The sequence below is a fragment of the Dicentrarchus labrax genome, unplaced genomic scaffold, assembly GCF_905237075.1.
Source record: "Dicentrarchus labrax unplaced genomic scaffold, dlabrax2021, whole genome shotgun sequence".
Classification (NCBI taxonomy): Eukaryota; Metazoa; Chordata; class Actinopteri; family Moronidae; genus Dicentrarchus; species Dicentrarchus labrax.
Window position 1 is genome coordinate 6,608,454 of NW_026136721.1, and position 19,121 is coordinate 6,627,574.

A 19,121-nucleotide genomic window follows, 5' to 3' on the forward strand; every position below is an offset into this window, starting at 1 on the left:
TTTGGGTCGCTCTGCTGTGGCTTTGTCGTTAGTACGTTAACGTTGGTTCGTGAGGTAGTGTGCAGTACGGGTCCAGCAGCTTCACCAACCAACAGGTAACGATGTGGAAGAGAACACTGTCACTGTCCACGTGTTGTTCTTTGGACTCGTTGAACAGCAGTGTGTGTGGGGTCGTGCTGGCTCGCGACTGTTGAACCCGGATCCTAACTTAAATCCAACGCTGTTAGCTCCTTAGCTAGCTAGTTAGCTAGCGTTGATGTAGCGTTAAATTGCGGTTTTTGTTCTGTTTTTACGTTCGTCCGTACTTTTATTTAACGTGCGTGTCGACCTTATAAAGAGACATTTTGGTTTTAAACGAATTGAGTTGTGAAAGGTGACATACGTTGGTTAGTTTAACAGAAAATGGAGAAAACGTGTTACAGGTAGTCAAACTCGGGGCTGCCATTTTCTCTGATAAGACACACAGTGGAGAATTAAAGCTGTAGTACCTAACTTTTAGAATAATCTCTATATTTTTGTCATTCACTGAAACGTCCACTATATCCTGGCAGTAGTACACGGGACAGATAATGTGTGAAACAATCTGGGTCCTCTGGCTCCTCCTACCGGGCTCAGACGAAAACGACCAATCAGAGCAGAGAAAGATAACGTTAGTTGATCGTTGAGTCTCAATCCCAGGAATCAAATATTCTGGCACACTGGCAATGAGACTCAACAATCAACTATCTTCAGGCTTCCAATCCAAAGCATGTTTCTAGCTTTCTCTGCTCTGATTGGTTGTTTTCTTTCAGGTCTGGTGGATCCTTGTAAATGCCATTAGGAGCACTGGGAGGAGCCAGAATATGTCTCGGGTACTGTCGGGACACAGTGGCAGTTAAAGTGACCTGATAATTCCACATTGTACCTGAAGACCTGTCTCAGGGACTTTGTTGCATTTCAGATGGATGAGAAACTACCAGAGGAGAACGGACAGACGCCGCCAGTGCGCAAGGAGGATGAAGAAGAGATGGAGGTCACCACGACAACACAACTAGAACCTCTCACCGTTGCCCTTGACGATGCAGACACATCATCAAATACAAATACACAGACTGATCCAGAGGAAGCAGGAGACGTACACACAAACTCAGCAGCAGCAACGCAGTCTCTAGACAGTGTGTGTAAGACAGAGGAGTGTGATGATGATGATGAAGATTCAGAGGATTCAGACAGGTATTCACACAACCATTTGACAAAAGGCTTGTTATTGATGTTTTTAAACCAATTATGCTTGTTTTTGATGGTGGTAAAGTGCTGGGCAGGAAGCAGAATGGAAACCAGTGACCGACTTTGACGCTCTTCCTCTCCTGTCCTCAGTGACAGCTCTTCCTCGTCGTCTTCATCAACATCTTCCTCCTCATCCTCCTCTCCCTCTGCCCCTGTGATCGGGGAAGATGACGACGATGAAGGTTTCAGCCAACCGGCCCCCATCAAGACCAGAGATGAAGTCCTGCTCGAGGTCAGTCAGTGATTGGATGTTTGGATGAAGAGTGCTCGCCCTACCTGTTACTGCACTGTATAGAATGTTTGAGGAGAGAGAGCTCAAGTATTTTCTGCTAAGCCCCTATTGCTAATTCCATCCCAGGGTTCCCACACGTCCTGGAAAATCTGGAAATGTAGAAACTCTACTTGATTTGTACTGTAGTGAGAACAGCCATGCGTACCATGAAAGTGTCCCATAAACACAGACCACCTGTGGGAATAAGTGCTGTCCTATGATGTCAAGAAAAACTCCTAGAATATGTCTTCCGGGAAAGTGATTTCTTAATAAGAGTGGGAACTCTGCATTCAGAACTACAACACTGAGCCTGTTTCATTGACAGATGTGAAATATGAAACGATTTAAAAAACATACACTGGCCAGGTACGTTTTTGCTGGCATGTATCCATTAGTTTCAGTACATTTGATTAAAACTGGGAGTGCTCATGACAGTCAGTTTTTGCAGCACTGTCTAGACACATAAAAACACATATGGTAGTGTGTGGTTGTCAAACTCCAGCACAGATAGTAGAGCAGTGGTCCCCAACCTCTTTCCTTAAGGGAGCCTGTGTCTGTCATTTAGTAAGCCCTGACTATGTGATGCTTTTTATGGATATTTCAAGTCATAATCATTGCATAACAATAACAGCACAGAACAGCTGACTGTACAATGAACCCAAATAGTGAACACAACAACTGAGCAGTTTGGATGTATTTTGAGCTGATTATTTCCTGTCAATATTGCTCACAGGTGGGTTTCCTCATTTCCTGTTTTAGGAAGTACAATTTTCTTCATAGAAGTGAACTACATGCTGAAATATAGGCCTACTGTGTGTATTTTTAAAATTTCCTTAGGTCCCTTAAAATCAAGAAAGCCTAACAACCCCCTTTGAAGCTTTGGTGACCCTTAGTGGGGGTCCCGACCCCCAGGCTGGACCACTGTAGTAGAGAACAGAAGCTGCACACACTTGGTACAGACTCTTTGGCGCTTGGCAGTTGTTCATTTTGGAGCCTGGATAAGAAATCTTTGACTCTTATTCAGTTGCCATGATGGAAGAAGTAGGAAAAGATGGCAGATGGAGCATCAGGGCTGTTCACATTTTGTGCCATTGCCTATACAATGCCTGACTTTCAGTATCAATTCTGAAACAACCCTTTTTAGTGCTGCTCTCTGAAGACCTTTTCTGAAGCAACGGAAAAAGAAAGTTCTCAAATGTTAAATGCTGTCTAAACACAAGCAGATGTACACAATATAAAATACTGTCCAAAATAAACCTCCAAAAGAAATCAACCTTTCCACTGTTAGAAGCTAACGTAACATAATGTTTGTGTGCAGGAGCTGCCCGCGGTGGAGGAGGTGAGTGTGTCGTTACCAGAAGATGCAGAACTGCAACCTGTAGGAACGGTCTCCAGTATTATACAGCAGCTTGGTAAACACACACACACACACACACACACCAACACACACACACACACACACACAGGCGTTCAGTGTTTACTGTCTGATTTGGAACAATTTACGTGCAGGCTTTTAACGCTCTTTCTGTCTGCAGTCGTCATCCAGTCTCTGAAAGACACGCCCCCTCTGAATGATGACAGCATCATCTTTAGATCTGATGGGTTGGCTGTGGGCAAGGTGGGTGGACCAGCAGAGGCTGTCTGTCTGCTCTGTGTAAAGAGGTGTTCCTGTCCGTGTGTGTCTTGTTGGTTTCTGTAACGTTGTTTTTGTGTTCCAGGTGTTTGAAGTGTTTGGTCCGGTGTCCAACCCGCTGTATATTTTGCGATTTAACTCTGCAGAGCAGATCAGCAGCAAGGGGCTGACAGAGGGACTGACTGTTTATTACGCACCAACCATTAAAGAGTACACAGAATATATCCTCACTCAACAGCTCAAACTGTAAGTACACACACACACACACACATTAAAGCTTGAGTGTGGGACTTTTCCATATAAATGAACGTCTGTTACATTCAAGCCCTCCTGTCTGAGACACAGTTTCTTTTTTCTTTACTTTTTAAGAAATTTGTGACAGAATAAAGCTGATCCTATATTAGTCAGAATCAATCCAGAAACGTTTCACTTTGGCAATAATTATACTCCGATCAGCCATAACATTGTTATCACCTGGGCACCCTGGTGGTCACAATGTTCTGCAGCCCCATACTAACAGACTACTCTGCACCGTGTTCTGACACCTTTCTATCAGAACCAGCATTAAGTCTTTTAAAATTGAGTATTTTTTTTAGACAATCCAGTGCACTCTTCAAGTACATTAAAGTCATTAAAATCAATCTAATGTACATGCTTGACAATTGGAGAGCTCTGCATTGCATTAAGAAAACAAATGCGTGCATCGAAACTGTTCCTTAAATGTTTTTTAATAGTTTTTTTTTTTTTACAAGTATAAAATCGCAAACCCTCTGCGTGTGGTTGTGTCAGCTCTCCACCTCTGCTCCGTGCATGAAAGCTGATCCGATCAGTTATTGGCACTGATAGACAGTTGAGAACTGATCCCTTGTAGCAAAATTAAGACCAAAGCAGGGTGAGACTTTTGTATGTTGCACCTGTCGCCAACATACAAAACATTGTTCAACGTTAAATACACGTGATGTTTTTACATTGTTTAAGGTTTTTATACCAGACATAATGTGAAATGATTGTATTGGGGAAATGATGAGGTTTAGCGTATAGGCTACATGGAATAATGGTGTATGGAAATAGTGATATATGGGCACAGATACCAATCATAGGTCACACATTGCTAAATTTGGCTGAATCAGCCAAATGATCCAGCTCAGTAAAAAGAGCTGCAATTCCCATCACTAGTGGTGACTTTCCCACACTGGAGCACCAGTATTGATGCATTTTGAACCAAAAGGGCCCACCTGCTCTGCAGTAGAAGAAGCCCAGTCTGTCCAGAAAAGTCTGTCTTAAATAGTTCACCCAGATTTGGATTCTACTGGAGCCTGAGCGTACAAGTAGGGGGTCTATTTTTCAGATACGCCGATGCTGGGACTAGGACAGTGGCGTAAAGTGACATGGGGCAGAGCATCCAAGGGTGCCGGCACTGTTTTGGCAGCGACGTGTTTCAGCTTTTCCTCTCATTGCGAGGGAGACAAAGTTCTACACTGCAACTTTAAAGACAAATACACTTTTGGGCGCCCAAGTGGCTCAGTGGGTAGAGCTGGCGACCCACGTAGCGAGAGTCCTTGCTGCAGCGGCCAAGGGTTCGAATCCGACCTGCGGCCCTTTGCTGCGTGTCATCCCCTCTCTCTGCCCCCCTTTCCTGTCTATCTTCAGCTATATCTATTATAAAAGGCAATAAAAGCCCCAAAAATATAGTTAAAAAAAAAAAAAAAAAATCCACTCATTACTTCTTTAGCTTGCTGTGTAGTAGTCACTTTTGGTATGTTTTCAACCTACTAACTAATGTAATGAAATGCTTCACCCTTCAGTTTAAAGGGATCTGATGCTTCCTGGAAGAATGACCAAGAACCGCCAGCGGAGGTAAGCACACCCACAGAAGTGGAATCAGATAAAGTACATCTGAAGAAAGTGATGGCTGTAACTGCAAATATTTTGAACTCACCTCTGTCTCCTCTCTCCAGGCTTTAGATTATAGTGATGACGAGAAAGAGCAGGAAGCTAAGAGGAAAGGGAAAAACTCCAAAAAGAAGAGGGACAGTAACAATGCAGGTACACACACACAAACAGGAGCTCCACATGTGTGTCTGAATGAAGCTAAGCTTGGAATGTGTTACAAGTCTAAAGGTGAAAGTAGAATAGAATATGACATCCACCCACCCATCTGTTTTTTGTTTTTTTTCCTCCAGAAAATCCTACCCACATTACCCAGAATACCTTGCAGCAGCAGCGAGATGTCAGGGTTTTCCCACCAAGACACGCAGGGCCTCCGTTCAGGCACCAGAACCCGAGGAATCAACATCTACCATTCAAACACACACACGCTCCACCCAGACACATACACCCACCGCCCAGACACACCAACGTCCTTCCCATGTACCTCCCCCCCTCCCTGCCCTTACCCTCCTCCGCCTCCTCACCCGTTTCCCCCACCCAACTTCCCTCTCTACCCCCCTCCTCCTGCTTTTTTCAACCCATCTTTCTCTTCCCCTCTCTGGCCGCCTAACTCTGTCCCCTTCTCTGACCTCCCTCCTCCTCCCCCACCTCCTCATCCTCCTCCTCAGTGATGTAGACACCCCTCCTGCCTCCAGCCGTGTGAGGGAAGAGATGTGTCCAACCACATACTCCACGACCACTGATGTTTTTAGATATTATTTAAAATCTGTTTTTCCAACAGCTACAGACATTTTCTTACTCAGTTGTCAAATGGCTCAGACACACAGACTGAAACACTGCAGCAGGCTGATATTCATTGTTTAGTGAACCTGTTAACATATCTCTACTCCCTCCCACTGTATAAAAATGAAGCTTAAATATCTCAGATACCGCCGCTAACATCTCATGCTGGTGATGTCATTCGGAGCCAGAGTCTGCGCAGTAGTGATTGGGGTTGGTGCCATAGTATCAGAGTCCCGCCTATATGCCCAGCAGACTCAGTTGCAAGCAGAGCTCAGCTCTGACTCATGACGTGAAAACCCCTTTTTATAGTTTCACGTAACTCATTCAAACCAAACCAGCCACCAGGGGGCAATTGAGATGTTGAAAATACACACCATCAGAAGCATCAAGTACACAGAGTAGCCCTTCCCACTGTGTTCTCCTTTTAGGTAGGCCTCACTCTCAGAAAGGTCAGGGAGCCCTGCTTTAAGTGTATCCCTTTGTGTTCTGGTCCTGTCTCTTGTGTTAGTTCTAAATACATTCCTTTATACAGTCACGTCTACCAAGAATGGGGGAGCAATATAATGGTTTTCAGTCTAGATACAGTAACGACTACATGTTATGTAGGCCTTCAAGGACTGCTGTAGCTTTTGTTAAAATTAACGAATAGATGTGGAAAGTTGTATTATTGTACTGAAATCTGCCTCCCACACAAATACAGACTTTTTTCTTTTTTTTAGTGGCTGGAATTGAAACCAGGACAAGTCATTGTCACTCATATGTGATAATGTATATCTGCTGTATGTCTTTGTACCAGAATGCTTTGCTCATTCGATGAGAAATAAATGTCCTGTGTAAGATGTACGCCAGTATGTTGAGACACGTTTCTCTTGTAACATTTCTCTTGTAACATGTTTGTGTCACACAATTGAGTAAAGCTGCCGCTGTGTTCACGCTCTTCCTTAAGCTTTGTTCACGCTCTTCCTTAAGCTTTGCTCAACAACACACACAGAGTTAAAATGGAACATGAAGAAACAAAGAATAGTGAATAAAACACAATTTAATTAGCAAGCCTCCCTTTAGATTCAGTTATCTTCAGCTGGGATTTAAATACTGAAACGTGAGGCAGTCAGGAAACCCGGAATGATATCCCAATTTGTCTCAAGTCACGTTACACAGACAAACAATTTTAGAGGAGAAAAATGAACTAATTACTGACATGGCCCCTGATATAGTGAATTTTTCAGCTGAATGAACATAGACTGGTTTCTTTACGACTATTCAAAGGTACTCAGAAGGCTGCTTTCTAAGACAAATGACAAAGAATATTACAGTTAAATATTCATGTTCAATAATTTACATTGTCAGCCAATTATAGAAATGAACACTCAATAATTGAAATAATAGCTAAACAGCCCTTTGCATTATATACAAGAAAAAGAGCTTCATATTGGCTCCTATCAGATGACATATACAGACTCTAACAGACACTTGTGATGTTAAATGGACCTGTACTTGTATAGCGCCTTTCTAGTCTTCCGATCACTCAAAGTGCTTTTACACTACGTGCCACATTCACCCTTTCACACACATTCACTCAGTGATGGCAAAGCCCATCAACAGAAACTAACGCATTCATACCGATGCATGGCATCAGGAGCAATTCAGAGTTCAGTATCTTGTTCAAGGATACTTCGACATGTGGCATCGAACCCACAGCCTTTTGATTAGGGAACGACCCGCTCTGCCTCTGAGCCACAGCCGCCTCAACATTGACTACGTTGAACATTTTTAATGTTTCATGTTTTAATACTTGTGATGTATAATATACAGTTCCTCTGTGTAGGATTTAGTGGCATCCAGCGGTATAGTTGCAGATTACAACTCCATGGATGGCTGCTGCGTAATGCCAGTGTTTGGTTTGTCCCTTCTGGGCTACTGTGAAAACATGGTTTAGGATCTGTAGATAAAAACAGCTCATTCTACGGTAACTAAAACACAAGTATTCTTGTTTTCAGGTGATTAAACACTAATGAATATATTGGAAAATTATATTGAAAAATACCATTTCTGACCTTAAATGGTACACACACATTTTCCAATCGAGTTGCAAGTCATCAAAACAGTGACTTCTCTGATTTTCCAAACATAAAATGAAAATGGGGAAACTTAATAAATCCAATCCAATCCAACTTTATTTGTTAGGCACTTTAAAAACAACCAAAGTTGACCAAAGTGCTGTACAGGAGAATAAATAAGACATCATAAATGTAAACAGTGATGGTGATGATGAAGACCACTGTGAGGAATATAGACAGTGATGATGATGATGATGAAGACCACTGTGAGGAATATAGACAGTGATGGCGATAACACTGGAAAGTTCCCGTGGCAGATAACATGGACGAAGTCCGATGGCGACGAGCTCGATGTCCGGGCTGCAGACGCTCTTTCACACAGACGTGCCCGGCGTTACACCACCTGTTGTTTATGAGCACAGACAGTCCCCCTCCTTTCTCCTCTCCTTTTTTTCTTTAAAGACATCACTGGACTTGTAAAATGTAATTTAATCTATAAAGGGCTCTCTGTAATATAAATCATAAATGCACCAAGCATCTATTCTTCAACTACACACAGAACTAATTAAGATTTTATCACAATACTATTCTGTAAAGATTTGAAGATCCTTCAGCGACTGAATTGTAAGCAAATGTTGTGTCAAAAGAGAAAAAACCAGGGCGCCCGGTTAGCTTGGGAAGAGCTGGCCCAACCAAGGTCCTTTCTTGCGGGGCGTTTAGCTTTTTCTCATACTCCCCTTTTATTCTGTCTTTTCACCTGTCCTATCAAAAAAAAGCCAAAAAAAATGAAATATAGTTTTCTATACTCATTTTATTCTCTTTAATAAATATAGCCACACACAAAAAAGGAACAAATGTGTCTATTTGAAACACTTGGGGGGACAATACTTCCTGTACACAAGAGACAGGAACAAGTGCTGCACAACATCAGACATAAAACACACCTTCTCACTGCAGCAGCTTCAAAATGGCTGTGTCCTTTCACTCCAGTGAGTCTGATATCAGCGTTGCACTTGGCGAGTATCAGGAATTCCCCAGACCTGAACCTGAGGATGCTGCTGCAGAGAGGGCTCCAAAACTGAGTGGGTACACATGAGATTATTCCAACATTTTATAACACAATGAACATTCGGATTGTTTAAGTGGGTTGAGGTATTGGTGTTAGTGTTTATGTCAAATACCAGATGTGTTCTTTGATTAACAGGACAAGAATTGAGTTGCTAAAATCTTCTGTGTGTGTGTTATACAGAGTTAAGACATGTCAGTGTGGTTCTGCTGAGCTTTGGCCTGCTCTGTGTTCTTCAAGGGGTCCTCAACATCTCCCTGAGACTTGCTCTGAGTGAGCCCACTGACAAAGGTAGACAGACAGCTCCCTTCAAAATAACAGGGAATAACTTTAATTTCACATAAAATCCAGTGTCATTTTTGGGCTTTTCAATGTTTTTCAAATATTAGATATATACACATGACACTGTTATAATAAATGTACAGCAGAGTGCTGTTATGATTAGATTTTTTTTATTTTGATCTGAATGGTAAAAGTTACAGAACTGTAATAAAAGTCACCATCTGTGGAATTACAGAAATCATTGCTGTTTTCAGTGATAACAACTGTATTTTGACAGTTTACCAATGCTAATACATTGATCATTTGATGTGAGAACGTCCATAATTATACAAGATTTCTTTCAATTAACAAACAAATCCATGTAAAATGATCATATCCAATATCATTACCGGGGCCTCCAGTGGAGCTTTATCTGCCCATCTGTGAAGCTGTGGTTGTCTGAACTTTACTGGAATAAATACGGTACTATTATGGGAAAAGGACATTAGTGTTGTTGATTCTAAGTTGGAGTTTTATTCCATATTTTACTGTATAAATAAAAGTTTCTACCATCAACAGAAGCTGTTTTACCATGAGAAATGAATGAATGTTTGTGCAATTTACAGTCTGTAATATAAAACAAACTACTTTGTTCCATGTAAATTCCTTTAAAATGCTGCATAAATAAAGGTTTTGCCATGAGATATGACAGTGTTTTACTGTAACAGAAACTGCATTTAACCTATTTAAGGTTTACAGTCTTTTACTGTCATGGTTTGACAGTTTTTCACTGTAAAATATTTTTTACAGTGTACAATATACTGTTTAATGCAATTTACCACCCTGACAAGAATTATATTCTGTGTGATACGTTGCACACTGAAATGGTGAAACGTAAAGGCCCAGGGCCAAGTTTGATTAAAATTCTATTTTAATTTAGGTCAACGCACTCTATAAGAACAGATTAGTGATTTTCAGCAGCTTAGCTTTGTACCTTGTGTTCCCGTGCAGCTTCCTGTTTTCTGTTCCATATTCTGTCCATATGTCGTAGTATAGATTACGAGATGCTATGTTAAGACATGTTGTCTGTGTCTGTGTTGAGGTGAGACAGAGGAAGAGAGCTGTCCACAGGACTGGCTGACGTTCGGCTCCAGCTGTTACTACATTTCCTGGCAGGGGAAGAGCTGGGACGACAGCCGGCAGGACTGCCTGCAGAGGGACGCTGACCTGGTCATCATCAACAGCATACAGGAGCAGGTAGTTTTATATTACACCACTGCAAGGTAAGGACATAGAATATTTCAGTGGACATTGTGTGATACTCTAGTTCCTTTTTTTTTTTTGTTGTTCATGACAGGCCTTCCTCACCGGATTCACAGAGGCAGCATGGGTCGGTATGACTGACAGGAAGAAGGAAGGGACTTGGGTCTGGGTGGATGGAGCACCAGTGAACAAAGACGAGTGAGATATCCTATAGAAATAAATGAATGGTTGATCTAGGATGTGTGTTATTCAGTTTGGTGAATGAGAATAGATTCACACAGATGACAGATGCAGTTGCTAAAAGATTCCTCTTCTGTGTGACTGATTTGCTACAATTTCTTTTTTTAAGTTAATGTTTTTTTTAAGTTTAAGTTTTAAGGCTGTTTTAAAATAATAAGTTGTGATGGGGTTAGACCAGCCACGACGCCCATCAATATGTTGACGTTCCCATGGGTCGAACCACAACACTTTTGCTTTGCCATCACTGAGTGAATGTGTGTGAAAGGGTGAATGTGCCACGTAGAGGTGGGCGATATATATCGTTTGTGATAATTATTTAAATTACTTCGCCAAAAATATTGAAACGCACGCGGAAACTCCTCACATCCACTTAATACACGGTGCAGCAACGCTCTCTACAGCATGACAGGATTCAGTCACACGACTAGTGGGCCTACGTGATCACATGATGTGATCACATGACCTCTCGCTAGCATCCTCCTTGCAACAGTTTAAAATGATTTAGTGCCGAGACGTGGGTCTACCTCTCTGGCATGGAAATGGTTTGGTTTCAAAAAGACTTTTTTAGCGCAGTGCTCAGAGCGCTTCAAGTTGAAATCTGTTCCACTTTTAACCCCTAGTGCCACGTAGTGTAAAAGCTCTTTGAGTGGTCGGAAGACTAGAAAGGCACTATACAAGTACAGGTCCATTTACTATTTACCAAGTACGTGTGTCTGCACACAGGTGATTCACGCGTCTTCAAATCCCAACTAGCGTTTTAGAGGCACAGTGTCTTCAGAGTGTGTTGCCTGCCATACGTTGTTTACTTGTGTATTTTGTCCTGAAGAGTGAAGACTTATACAAAACAGTGTGTTTCTCCACTTAAAATCTCCTCTAACCTGCCTGTGACTGATTGACGTCGAGCCTCGTGCCACAATGTTGATCTAGTGTGAAATCTGTGAGTTTGCACAAGGTATTTTATTTTGAACACTGACCAGATTCTCTTTGCTGTATCTGTGTCTGACTTCCTGCCAGTGTGATCTGCTCTGTGCTGCTTGATGCGAGTGGGTGGTGCCTTCTGTCAAACATAGCCGCCTATTCTCCAGAATTTAGAGCATTCCCTAGAACGAGCACATTCAGATCTGGTGACTGCGGTGGAGCCAGAATGCATTGTGGTCGTGTCTGGTGGAATCTGGGGGTTTGGCCCCAAAACGCAACCCAGCCTACTCTGGCTTTCACGAAGGGTTTAATCTGAGCCAGGTCATACAGCATTTTTTATCCATTTTATGTTACACACATATTTACACACAATGAACAACAGAAACCGTAGGGAAGGAAAAAATAGTATCGGAACATCTCTAGCATGCTGTTATGGTGCTTGTCTGGTCTAGTTTATAAGACATCAATCAGTACACTGATGGCAGATGCTGTGATGCAATTAATGATCAATTTGGTGTACTGTTTCTGTCTGCAGGTTGCGGTGGGCCCTGGGGCAGCCCGATGGAGCGTACGGCGGAGAAGACTGCGGCGACATTCGTACAATGATTCATTTCATCGGCCTGAATGACTACAACTGTAGTGTCAGGAACCGCTGGATCTGTGAGAAGACGGTAGACGGACAAACAGGATCCATTTATTATTTGAATGCTTAGACGTGGACCCACGTAGGACTGAGAAATGTCTGGCCTAAACCCAAACCAGACACCCTCTCTGCACCTATTTCAAAGCTGATTGCTGTTAACAATACTATGAGTAATACTGTAATTACTGTAAACTATATACCTGTCATCAAGCCCACCTTGTCATTACATACAACAACACATATTTAATTAACCATATTAATATTGGCATTTACACACTAAGATACAATGCTAGTGGAGTCCTTTTTAATGCACAGTTCGTTATCACTTACCTGTCAGATGATGTCGGTCTTCCCGGTGCAGGTGAATTGCACTGTATAACTCCTGCAGGTCAAAATGTAAAGGCATATCATATACCACATTAGCCACACCCTAAGCCCTGCTGCACTCAATACATATGTTTGCATGCATGTCTTGAAGGTTGGCCAGGTCAGCTTTTGTTTTCTTAGTATTGTTATTATGAGTTTAATTGAATGTTGCCCCATTCATAGTGACATACTGGTGGGTACAGACGTGTTGGAGGTGTGACTTCTTCCATGAAGGAGCCAAATCTATCTTCAAGAAGGAACTCCTTCATCCACAGATTCTACCTTCATTTACATTGTTTCACCCATTCAGTCCAGTGTGTAGGATTTAGTGGCATCTAGCCGCAGATTTCAACCCCCTCGCTTCACCCTCCCAAAGTGCAAACACCCCTACCAACAGCCAATGTTTGGTTCTACCGTTGTGGGCATTGACATGCGTAAAGATGGATGACCTGACAGCTCTCCAAAAGTGGAGCCAAAACATCTCGATCGCCCCCTGGTGGAGAAGCATGGCGTTTCAACACAGCAGCCTCCATCGAAGGTGGCCCGCGGCATCTGTAGATATTAAAGGCTGATTTTAAGGTACCAAAAGCACAAAGATTCTTATTCTCAGGTGATTTTAAACTAATGAAATCATACCTGACATAGATCCTCCTAAATGTTACAAACTGGACCTTAAATTGAGTGCCTTTTGAAATTATTTTCAAATGAATAGATCCATGTAATATTAGCCTTGAAATAAAACCCTGCTACTTCCCAGCAGTGTCCTTTCTTTATTTTTCAGGATGGTGAAGTCATGACCCGCCCTACTCTGACTCTGATTGGCTTACTCTGATATTCTTACCCTAACCAACCCAAACCAACAACGGCAACAAGTACTAGCCAATCTGAGTCAGAGCAGGATACCCAGAGCTAGCTAAATGTCAGCAATCTGACTGTCAAACTAGATGATAAAAGTTTTGCTATTAGGAAGGGAAAATGTGTATCAGAACATATTTAACAGACATCTCAAATTCTCTTGTATTGAGCGAAAAAAGCAGTTGAAAATGTTGCTTGGCTAGAATGCCTAAAACTGAAATACCATAATGGGCCTTAAAACTGCTAAAACATTTAGTCATGTTGTGCTTATTACAAGCACTGAAAACTTCATCTGTATCTTAATCTAATATTAATAATTAACAAAAGAAAAAAAGGCTTTGTAATTTTGTATTAAATGAAGGCACCAGAAGCCCTTATTTTAGCATTTTTTACTAAAACAATGAAAAACTAAACAGCTGCTGCTTCATTTACAACACACTGGGACAAGACTCCTCTCCCTTTGACTGAGAAGTTGCTCAAGTGGTCTCACTCTTGTCGAGACAGACGACCACCCACCTAGAGCCGGAGGATCTGTCCTAGGTTTCTGCCTTTTAACAGGCAGTGTTTCCTTGCCCTTGTCGCCAAGGTCTTGCTCATGGTGGTACTGTTGGGTCTCTGTAATTAATGTTTAAGGACTTAGGTCTAGACCTGCTCTATTTGAAAAGTGTCCTGAGATAACTTCTGTTATGAATTGGCGCTATACAAATAAAATTGAATTGAATTGAAACTCTTAAAATAAGGGAAAATAAGCTTTTCCTTTTTAGACAAAAAATAAGACAAATTTCCCAGAAACAAGGCTTTTTTGCTGTCTTGAGATTCATTATTTGCAGTGTAGATAGATAGATAGATAGATAGATAGATAGATAGATAGATGATGATAGATAGATAGATAGATAGATGACCTTAAAACCAAGCTCAATCATATTTCACCACACACACATGCACGCACACTCTCAAACACAGATGGGATTTCATGCTGCTCAGGGTTTTGAATTTTTTGCCCAGGCAGAAATGGAAGCATCATCACTCATGTCAATCAGCACCTGTCACTCTATGATTTGCTTAGGACACACACACAGCCACCTACACGCAGACACACCCAAAAACCCCACAATAAAAAAAAAAAATAATAAAAATTATTATTGTCTTTAAAAAAAAAAAACAAAAAACCCCTCCCCCACTCTTTTTTTTTTTTCTTTTTTCCCTTTTTCTCCCCCCCTTTCCCCCCCCCTCCTTTAAAATTAAAAAAAAAAAAAATAAAAAAACGGCCGGAACGGAGAGGAAAAAGATAAAAATTTTATAAAAAAATTTAAAAAAATTACAAAAAAAAAAACAAAAAAAAAAAAAAAAAAAAAAAAATGTTTTAATTGCAAAAACAAAAAAAAAAAAAAAAAAAAAAAAAAGTTAAATTAAAGTTAGAGGGAGAGGAAAAAAAAACTGCTAAAAATAGATTTGAACTTAGGACACACACACAAATAATTATAGACACAACACACAGGCCAGCTTACAGGCAGACGCAGTGATACTACTGCTAAGCTGTCAGACAAATAGTTTTGGCGGAGACGCACTGATGCGCCAGCAACGCCCTCTCACGGCCCCATCTACTCCCATATTAATTTTAGAGGACAAATCTTGAAAACGCTCGTTGAACCTCTTCTCTCTCAATCTGTAAAAAAAAAAAAAAACATACCTTGGAAAACAATTAACCAAGCATTAACTCAAATTTATTTTACATATTACACAAAATAATATCAGTCATTATTTATATGACCCTATTTGTATGGCAAAGATAAAAGCATTTACAGTTAGAAAGTCAAGATAAAAAGTTGAACCAAGACATGCGGTATAGTGACTCAGTGGTTCATATGGGTTTAAACCCTTATAGGCCCACACATGTCTCTCTATTTGGAATTTGAATGCTGTGCCTATGTTTGTGTGGGTTTTCTCCACGTCTCTTACCATAAAGACACGTATGTTTAACGTACGTTGGTTTACTCCTGTCATTGCCTTTGACAAATGTACTGACGTGTGGTTTTCCTCTGCTCTAAATCCGGAGGATACTGAGGATCAGTAAAGTACACCTTAACTGAACATTACAATGGGTACTGCTGAAACTCTATCTCATTTAAGTAAGTAAGTAAAACTGCCAGGTTGTGGTTTTGGCGGGAGGTACATGCTATGACTAATTCTTGATGAACGATAGCCGGGCACACTTCTCTTACTGTTCCATTACACAATCTATTACTGTTCATACACAGATTGAAAAATGAGATATAACATGTTCATTGGTGAGCTTTAGAAGTGTTTCATCCATGCTAGCAACCTGGCTCTGGAGATGACAACGTCTGTCGGTCCCCCATTGGTCGGGACTGAAATGGCTCAATAACCATTGTACAGATATCCATCGTCCCCAGAGGCTTATACCCACAGACTTTGATCATATGTAGGGGTTTCCTCTACTGCCAATACCATGTCGACATTTGTGCTTCAGACTGAATATCAGTTTGACATAAAAATTTGCTTCAGAAGGTTCGTAGAGCAGTGGTTCCCAACCTCTTTCCTTAAGGGAGTCCTTTTCTATCACTGAGTAAACTGACTAAGTGACATATTTTATGTTTATTTCATATTATATTCAATGCTTAACAATAACAGTACAGAACAACTGATAAACTGTACAATGAACCCAAACAGTGAACACAATAACTGCAGGAAGTTTGTGTATGAGAAATGAGAAATTTGGATGAATTCTGAGCAGAATATTTCCTGTGAGTATTGATTAGAGATGAGTTTTCCTGAAATCTTTAGGAACTCTTTATACAATTCTCTGTCTGTATTTTGTATTTTTTATTATTTTTTACATCAGTGTTTCCTTCTCATTGGTTGTTTGAACTTTTTTAATGCAGAATGAGGCTGTTTATATTCACAGAGCCTTCACTCCCTGATAGCCAGGGTTCAAACTTCTTCGAAGTTTAATTTAAAGTTAAATAACAGTTTAGATTTCTTCACAGAAATGTATTAAAATCAAGAAGGCCCCACGACCCCCCATGACACTTTGGTGACCCCTAGTGGGGTCCCAACCCCCAAGTTGGGAACCACTGTCCTAGAAGATAAAATATAACAACTTCAGCAAACTCAACAACTACTCGATGGACTGTCGAAACATTTTGGTCCCCAGAGAAAGAACTTCGACCCCAGTGCTTTCAGTTTTCAGTCAACATTTCAGTTTATCTAATACTTTGGTTTATGACCAGATACATGCAAAAGTAATTGTATTCCCATCAGCCTCAGCTCTACTTAATCTATTTAATTGTACTTGATTAGTAAAAGTTAGCATGCTAACACTCTAAAACAGGGCTCTCAACTAACGCATGTACGGAGTTATTAAAGGAGGATAATAGAATCATTTACAATAAGCGTTTATTTATGTTTGTAACTGCAAAATGCAAAAAGCAGTTTCTCTACATTTTTATATCATCATTGTATATAATATGTGTTGTTCGCAGCCAAACAACAAATGAAGGTCTGAAACCTGCTCTTATCAATTCTTCCCGCATTTGCGGCTACCATTGTATTTTTATTTTAATTGTATATGAATGAGGTACTTTAAATTCATGTGAAACAACTAGAAAAAAAATAATAATAATGGAAAAAAATATATATATTGCAGATATTTTAGCAGTGTGGAGGAGTGTCCTTGCTCTAAAAACAAGAATTGAGTAACTAGGCCTGTAAAATAGGCCAATAAGATATAACTATCCTCAATATAACAACAGGTAAACAACTGAACAAACTGACCTGATACAATGACACCTAAGGGAACGTATAATAATTAAATACACAGCAAAACTTAACTAAACCCAAATCCCCCCCTATGACATGGCAGAACATAATTTGGCCCAAAGAGCTGGCCCCCAATAACCATGGTAACTCAAAGACAAAGAAAAAAATGGCTAATGTAACAGAACATTGCTCATTAAGCCCAACAGTGTTAAAATATATGGTTAAAAGCAAATAAATAAACGTGATGTTAATTGTTTGGGTGTGGTTGACTGCAAAATAAATGAAAAAATAGGCAGGATTTTGAAACCAAAGCAGTCTGGGGGTCCTCACTCAAGAAAAATGTGACTTTCAGAGACTTGTTTTCTGCATTCTGGTGACTTCTGGTGAAGAACGGAAATCAGAATCACTTTTATTGACCTGGTATGTGTACACACAAACAAGGAATACTCTCGATGTGACCCCCCTCAGTCTGTGCAACATTGAAGCCGCAGTATGCCCACAGCAGTGTGTTCATTATAATCAGCTGAAGCAAACACACTCCCTGTACAGTGCTAGAAACAGGTTGTGATAACAACAAGGGAAACATTTTGCACGGGAGAATTGTGACCCTGGGAGGAAACCAGGAAAGGGCGATGAGAGATGGGAGTCTCCATGTGAAACAGGGAGGGTTGGCCAATATGATCCAAAGTGTCCCATGCAGCATCAGAGCTTTTTCCAATGCCACAAAACTACAGTTGATTCTGTTTTTATTTATTGTTCTGTTGTTCATTCTGATCATCTTGGGGTTCCCTCTTCTATATCTCACTCTGCAAAAATACACTCTTTCTTCTACGTTGCTCTATCTTCTTACATAATCCCAACCTGTCCTCCCTCTCACTGTCCCCCCTGCCTCACCGTTCCACCTCTGAATCAGCGGTCTGGTGTAACTGAAGACTTTGAAACTGTCACTTGTGACCCAGTAATTTCTGACATCCTGTAATAGAGGGCTAACCCTGGATGCTTTTCCCTGGCTGAAATTAAATCCTATAAATAGCTAAATAAAGTTTAAGCTAAGAATTCAAATGGAATATGGCCAGTGTCTTATATGTTATAATCAAAAGTGAATCCATATGACAGCAGTTTTAGCCTGTTTGTTCTATATATTGCAACAGAACATACTAGATGTGAGGTGCTGTTAAAGCTGCAGTAGGTAACTTTTGTAAAAAAAAAAACAACCAATCAGAGCCAAGAAATATATAAAGGCATGTTGGGTTGGAGACTTGAGGATAGTTGATTGTTGACTCTCATCCCCAGGGTCCCAAAGCATCAGTATTTAACGCCCTTGGAATGATAACCGACAATCAACTATCTTTCTCAGCTCTGATTGGTTGTTTTCATTCAGGCCTGGTGGATTCTTGTAAATACCATTAGGAACACTAGGAGGAGCCAGAGGAGCCTGATTATTTCACAGATTATCTGTCTCATTTACTACTGTCAGGATATAGTGAAAGTTTCAGCAAATATGACAAAACGTTTATTTATGAAGGTTACCTACTGCAGCTTTGATGCAGATACTTTTCATTTGGGGGTGAACTATTTCTTTAGGTATGGCAGTTTGGGGGGGGGGGAGAAAAATTCCTTACACTGGTTCTGGGTGTCTGTGTGATACAGGGAGAAGGGGGTAATGTGTGTGTGTGTGTGTGTGTGTGTGTGTGTGTGTGTGTGTGTGTGTGTAAGGGGAATGCCAGGGAGGGAGAAGGGGAAAAGAGAGGGAGCAAGGTCAGAACACTTTCAGCTAGTACTGCGCTGGCTGCACATGCACAGCAGCACACAGACTCACAGGTCTTTGT

General features: G+C 40.9%; 2 protein-coding genes across 4 annotated transcripts; both read left to right on the top strand.

Annotated features, from left to right (window-relative positions):
* Positions 1 to 28: 28 nt before the first annotated feature.
* Positions 29 to 6,686, top strand: naf1 (nuclear assembly factor 1 homolog (S. cerevisiae)). Its single transcript, XM_051386428.1, has 9 exons — positions 29 to 95; positions 911 to 1,212; positions 1,357 to 1,498; positions 2,856 to 2,949; positions 3,073 to 3,155; positions 3,256 to 3,416; positions 4,976 to 5,027; positions 5,129 to 5,216; positions 5,354 to 6,686. Exons 2-9 carry the CDS (start codon positions 941 to 943, stop codon positions 5,668 to 5,670), a joined length of 1,209 nt encoding a protein of 402 aa, XP_051242388.1. The 5' UTR covers positions 29 to 95; positions 911 to 940; the 3' UTR covers positions 5,671 to 6,686.
* Positions 6,687 to 8,816: 2,130 nt separating this feature from the next.
* LOC127355504 (CD209 antigen-like protein C) lies at positions 8,817 to 13,413 on the top strand. Of its 3 annotated transcripts, XM_051386455.1 has the most exons (6): positions 8,817 to 8,982; positions 9,150 to 9,257; positions 10,330 to 10,484; positions 10,585 to 10,688; positions 11,745 to 11,969; positions 12,184 to 12,329. In XM_051386455.1, the coding sequence occupies exons 1-5, from the start codon at positions 8,868 to 8,870 to the stop codon at positions 11,962 to 11,964; spliced, it is 702 nt and encodes a 233-aa protein (XP_051242415.1). In that variant the 5' UTR covers positions 8,817 to 8,867; the 3' UTR covers positions 11,965 to 11,969; positions 12,184 to 12,329. The 3 variants fall into 3 exon arrangements, with proteins under 3 accessions (XP_051242415.1, XP_051242416.1, XP_051242417.1); XM_051386456.1 differs by lacking the exon at positions 11,745 to 11,969 and having other exon boundaries at positions 8,818 to 8,982; positions 12,184 to 13,413; XM_051386457.1 differs by lacking the exon at positions 9,150 to 9,257 and having other exon boundaries at positions 8,822 to 8,982.
* Positions 13,414 to 19,121: the final 5,708 nt, after the last annotated feature.

What these genes read in the sequence shown, in the direction of transcription:
- LOC127355504 (XM_051386455.1), top strand. Translation starts at nt 8,868, where the DNA reads ATGGCTGTGTCCTTTCACTCCAGTGAGTCTGATATCAGCGTTGCACTT. An exon ending in AGAGAGGGCTCCAAAACTGA is followed by an intron (nt 8,983 to 9,149) that starts GTGGGTACACAT and finishes TGTGTTATACAG; the next exon opens with AGTTAAGACATGTCAGTGTG. An exon ending in GCACCAGTGAACAAAGACGA is followed by an intron (nt 10,689 to 11,744) that starts GTGAGATATCCT and finishes ACTTCCTGCCAG; the next exon opens with TGTGATCTGCTCTGTGCTGC.
- naf1 (XM_051386428.1), top strand. Translation starts at nt 941, where the DNA reads ATGGATGAGAAACTACCAGAGGAGAACGGACAGACGCCGCCAGTGCGC. An exon ending in ATGGGTTGGCTGTGGGCAAG is followed by an intron (nt 3,156 to 3,255) that starts GTGGGTGGACCA and finishes TTTGTGTTCCAG; the next exon opens with GTGTTTGAAGTGTTTGGTCC. An exon ending in GAGGGACAGTAACAATGCAG is followed by an intron (nt 5,217 to 5,353) that starts GTACACACACAC and finishes TTTTTCCTCCAG; the next exon opens with AAAATCCTACCCACATTACC.